The 5197-nt window shown below is 65.3% G+C and overlaps 1 protein-coding gene across 1 annotated transcript; it reads left to right on the top strand.

The window, feature by feature from the left end:
- Positions 1-3517: 3517 nt before the first annotated feature.
- Positions 3518-4880, top strand: LOC113980063 (serine/threonine-protein kinase pim-1-like; the record flags this gene model as incomplete). Its single annotated transcript, XM_027707321.1, has 3 exons — positions 3518-4027; positions 4165-4215; positions 4416-4880. Coding segments are annotated over exons 1-3 (1026 nt in total), but the record flags the coding sequence as incomplete, so codon positions are not given.
- Between the last annotated feature and the right edge of the window lie 317 nt (positions 4881-5197).

Below are 5197 nucleotides of genomic sequence, written 5' to 3' on the forward strand. Positions count from 1 at the left end.
AGAGCCCAGCGCTGCCCCATCCCGACCTGCCCCAGCTCCGACGGGAAGAGGAGGAGTGGGAATAGGAGCAGGAGGAGGAGGAGAAAGAACGCATGTGGATCCACCGCCCGCTGTATCCGCAGCCCCCGCGTCCCGGGAGCATCAACCCCCGCATCCCGCAGGTGACCGGGGAGGGGGAGCTCACCCCAAATATCTTCGGGGACTTTGGGAATTTTTTTTGGGGGGGCGGGGTGATGTTTGGATTCTGCAGAACTCCAAAACTGAGCCGCAAATGTCACTTGGGCGGATATTGGAGATCCCCGGGAGGTGGGTTTTTGGGGAGGAGGGATCCTGGTGGCGGCTGCCGGCAAAGCCCCGGCGATGGGCAGGGGGATGTTGGGTCCCCGCAGCCACGTGGCGATCGCCGGATACCGGCGGGGAGTGGGGGGACACGGGACACACACCCCAGCTTTGGGGACCCCTGGGAGAGGTGCGGGTTGGAACGTGAAATGGGGGCCTGGAGAGGGGGAACTCCTGGCAGTCTGGAGAGGAGGGGGGAGCAGCGAGGGCGGTGGGGGGAGCCGGGACCCCCGGCAGCCTGGAAAGAGGGCTGGACACCTTGGGATCGCCAGCACCCCGAAGCCGAGAGTCAGGGGAGAAGAGACCTCTGGGACCCCAAAACCCCCTGGCAACCCTAAAAGGGACCCCAGAGAGGGGAACCCCCGGGATCCCCAGCAGCCCAGAGAAGGGGGATCCCCAGAATGGCAAAGTGAGGAGCCCATAAAGGAAGGACCCCTGAGATTCCCGGGATCTCTGGCAGCCCAGAGAGGGTGGGGACTCCAGAGAAGGGGTCCCCCAATGCATGCGAGACCTCCAGCAGACCACACAGAAGGGACCCCAGAACCCCAAAGTGGATAGACCAGCAAGGGGGAACTCCACTCCTGAGAGGGTTGTTTTGGGCTGAATCTTGGTGTTTTGGAGGTTTTCTTGGCCAGGAGTCGCTTGGTAACATCTAGAGATGGACTTGGGCAGGAGGAACCCCCAACCCAATGCACTCACACTTTGTTTTCCTCCCCAGAACAGGATTTCTCCTTCCCAAACCTTGGCCGAATGGAGGAGGAGGCTGTGAGGAAGAGGAAGAAGCCCCGGGACCCCCAGGCAGGTGAGGAGGAAGTCAGTGCCCCTTTGCCCCTGTCTTGTCCTGTATCTCCCAGCCGAGCATCGCCCCCGGCTGCAGGACAACCCCGCTGCCGCCGCCGTCCTGCCGGGGATGGATTTGGGGGGATGTCCTTGGCCTTCCCTCTGGGCCGGAGGCAAATCCCCTCCCTGTCCTTCTTCCTTCCTGCCCCAGGCCCCGAGCTGAGCACAGAGAGCACAACTCCATCCTTGTCACCCACAGCGGGGAGAGGCCCTACGATGCCGGGAGTGTGGGAAGAGCTTCACCCAGAGCTCTGCCTTGACCTCACACCAAGGGACCCACCAGTAAGGGAAGCCCTGGGAGTGCCTTGACTGTGGGAAGAGCTTCGTCTGCTGCTCCAACTCCATCACCCATCAGAGGATCCACGTTGGGAAGACACCTGGCTGGTGGTCTCCACATCCTCCTGGTTCCCCACAGGCACCTGGGTGAACACAGTGGGAGAAACATCCATGGGGTCACAAACTGACCTTGGAAATTCATTGGGAAGAGCTGGTTTGTTGAATTTAAAAGAAAGACACTGAACAAAGACATCTTAAGCCCCACTATTTTACTGGGATTTGGGGGCATTTGGGGATTCAGGGGAGGATTTGGGAGGATTTGGGGGAGATTACCCCAAAAATGGGGGTTCCCAGGCCGGGCAAACGGGGCCACATTCTCGTAGTTGTGCCAGCAGTTGATGTCCCCTGATCCTGTCTGTTCTCCAGGAGCTCCCTTTGACTCTTCCAGTGCCTGGCCTGGGTCTCCCCACACGGGGTGTCCCCCCAGGTGCCCAAATCTCTGCTGAAGAGCCTGAGCTGCTCCCAGTTGGAGATGGACCCGGGCAGGAACCTCTCCCGGTCGGGGCCGTTCACTCGGCTTTTCCCAGGACCTGGAACAGCCCTGGGTGTGCAGGGACACAGGTCAGGGGGTGCCCCCCAGCAGCCCTCAGCCCCCACAGCAGGTTGGGAGCTCAGGGAGCCACCCCGGACCCCCCTTTGCCACCCCCCTCTGCCCCACAGCTGCTGCAGCACCAGCTGCTGGGTGGGGGAGTCCCCCCATCAGCCCCCCAGGGATGGACAGGGGGGTTGGGCACCTGTGGACAATCAGGACCAGAGCAAGCACACAAAGGGTTCCAGAAGCAGTGGACATTCCCAGTGCGGATCTGCCCCCTCCCAGAGCCCCGGGAACCACTCCAGGGCTCAAGTGATGGGGGACAGGGGAGACCCATCTGGGAACCCCCTGCCCTCTGTCCCCCTGCCCACTGTCCAACACCCCTTTTCTCCCCTCTCCCACCCCTTTCCCATCGTCCCCACCGTCCCCAGCTCTCCCCAGCTCGGTTTGAGGGTGTTGCTTCCCCTCTGCCCTGCTCGGTCTCAGCCCCCTCCTCAATCACTTTGGAGGTCCCAGTCCCCCTTTTCTCCCGTTCTCCCCCCCTTTTCCCATTGTCCCCTGAAAGGCAGCTGTTAAATATTGGGTGCTGAAAAAGCTGCTACATCGTGTCCTTTCCAAATTAAGCCTGCATTTATTGGGATGGACTGGCATCCAAATGGCAGCAAGAACAGTCTTCTGATTCTCTTCTTTTTAATCCTCTCTGCAGTTGCCGATTTTCCCTCGAACCGGGCAGGAAAACAGGAGCAGCCCTGGTGTGCTCGGGGAGCAGCGCTGACCCCAAAGGGCTGCATTTCCCCTGCCCATCCTCCTGCTCTGCCCTCCCCCGGGGCTGGCTCTGCCTGGCGCTGGCCGGACGTGCCGGGGCTCCTCACTGAGCAAACACCTTCCCAAACTTCAGGGGCAAGTCCAGAGCCCGGCTGGCCTGGGAGGAAGCGACAGCAGCGCGGGCGGGCCGAGCGGGCGGGATGGGGTCCGAGCAGCGGTGGGAAGTTGCAAACTCGCCAGCAAAGAAATTCAACTAAAGCGAAGCAGCTAAAAAAGCCCGAGGTCTTGGCGTGGGGGCGGGAGGAAGGGGAGCTCCGTGACTGCGGCCGGGGCTGGTTGGGAGCGGAGCGGCCGGGGCTGCCCCCGGGGCGCGCGGGGCCCAACAGGGAACGGACAAACGGACAAACGGCCCCGGAGCTTCGGCAGCAGCAGCAGTTGCAGCAGCAGTTGCAGCAGCAGCGGCAGCAGCAGCAGCAGCAGCAGCGGCAGCAGCAGCAGCAGCAGTGACTATAGAGACGCGCTCTCGGTCGTACTCTTCGTCTTGCCTTTTCCTCCTCTCCCTGTCCCAGTGTCCCGCTGTCCCAGTCCCGGTGTCCCTGTCCCAGAGTCCCGGTGTCCCGCTGTCCCGGTGTCCCTGTCCCGGTGTCCCTGTCCCTGTGTCCCTGTCCCGTTCCCGGTCTCCCCCTCCACTTGCCAGCCCGGGCTATGGCCCCGGCCCTTCCCCTCTGCCGGCCGAGGCCGCCCCGGCCCCGTCCCCGGTTGTCCCGGCGCGGTCTCGCCCTCGCCCGGCTCCCGGCGCGCCGGCTGTGGCGCTGCTGGGCGCTCCTGTGGGGCTGGCTGTGGGACGGGCTCGGCCTCGCCGCCCCTTGGCTCCGCCTGGCTCGAGCCCGGCGCCTGCCGGGGCCGGCGGGGGACGCGGGCGCCGCGGCCGCTGCCGCCTCCTCGGCGGCTTCCCCGGCCAGAGCTCCGCCGCTCGCCAGCCCGGCCGCCGGCAGCGAGCCGCCGCTGCCCGCTGCGGCTGGGGAAGCCCGGCCCGGGCCGCTTGAGGGGCGCTCGGGGGCCGGGCCGGGCCCCGGCCCGAACGCTCCCGGCCACGTCTCGCCCGCACGGAAGGCCAAGGAGCCGCTGCACGAGCGCTACCGGCTGGAGTCGCTGCTGGGCAGCGGCGGCTTCGGCCGCGTCTACGCGGGGACCTGCCTGGCGGACGGAGCCCCGGTGAGTGCAGGAGGAGGAGCAGGAGGAGGGGGGGAAGAGAGGGAGGAGGAGGAAGGGGAGGAGGAAGGGGAGGAGGAGGAGGGGGAGGAGAGTGGGGCGGGCGGCGAGCTGAACCCGCCGTTCCCCTTGGCTTGCAGGTGGCCATCAAAGCCGTGTCCCGGGATGGCATCCGGCAGTGGGGCGAGCTGGTGAGTGAGCGGGGCCGGCGGCAGAAAGCGGGACGGGCGGGGACGAGCCGAGGCCCGGGAGGGTGGAAGCCGCCGGGAGCCCTGGAGGGAGAGCGGGCGTGGGCTCAGTGGGGGACGGGGAGCATCCAGGGCTGGCGGAGGGGGAGCAGGCAGACAGGCACGGCATCAGCCCCACTGACGACCCCGTGGTCCCCCCGCAGCCTGACGGCACCCGGGCACCCCTGGAGATCGTGTTGCTGAGCAAGGTGTCCACTGGCTTTCCTGGTATCATCCAGTTCCTGGAGTGGTTCGAGCTCCCCAACGGATTCTTGATGGTTATGGAGCATCCGGAGCCGTCTCAGGACCTCTCACGCTTAATCACGGCGTGGGGGTTCCTGCCGGAGGAGATGGCGTGGGGGCTGTTCTGCCAGGTGCTGCAGGCCGTGCGGCACTGCACCAGCTGCGGCGTCCTGCACCGGGACATCAAGCCCCAGAACATCCTCCTCCACCTGGCCACCGGCGAGGCCAAGCTCCTGGACTTTGGATGTGGCACCTTCCTCCAGGACACGGCCTACACCCAGTTTGCAGGTGAGCCCACAGCCGGGGGATGCTCCTGGTGCCGGGCATCGCATGGCCATGCCCGGGTGTGGCCCCGGAGATTGCCCCTTTGGCTGAGGGGGAACAGGGTTAGTTCTTCAGCCAAGTTGCTTTTGGGTGGGGCTGGGGGGTTATTGTGAGACAGGCCCCGGCCTTGCCGACAGCCTGTGCCACCCACCCTGTCCCGGGCTGGGTGTGGGGCAGGGGGGAGCCAACCTGACCAAAACCCCCGTGAGGGGAGCAGAGAAGGGGGTCAGAACTGTGCACCAGCTGGCTTGGTGTGCAGGCGAGGAAGGGCTTGGGCTGCTCTGCTTGCCTTGTTTGCCTTGGCTTCTGATGAATTGTTGGGGGCAGTGCAGTGGGGCGGGGAGAAGGCATGGCTTTTCCCCACCTCTGGCTGGGTTTT

The sequence above is a fragment of the Neopelma chrysocephalum genome, unplaced genomic scaffold (genome assembly GCF_003984885.1).
Source record: "Neopelma chrysocephalum unplaced genomic scaffold, ASM398488v2 Primary Assembly neopelma1_92049, whole genome shotgun sequence".
Classification (NCBI taxonomy): Eukaryota; Metazoa; Chordata; class Aves; order Passeriformes; family Pipridae; genus Neopelma; species Neopelma chrysocephalum.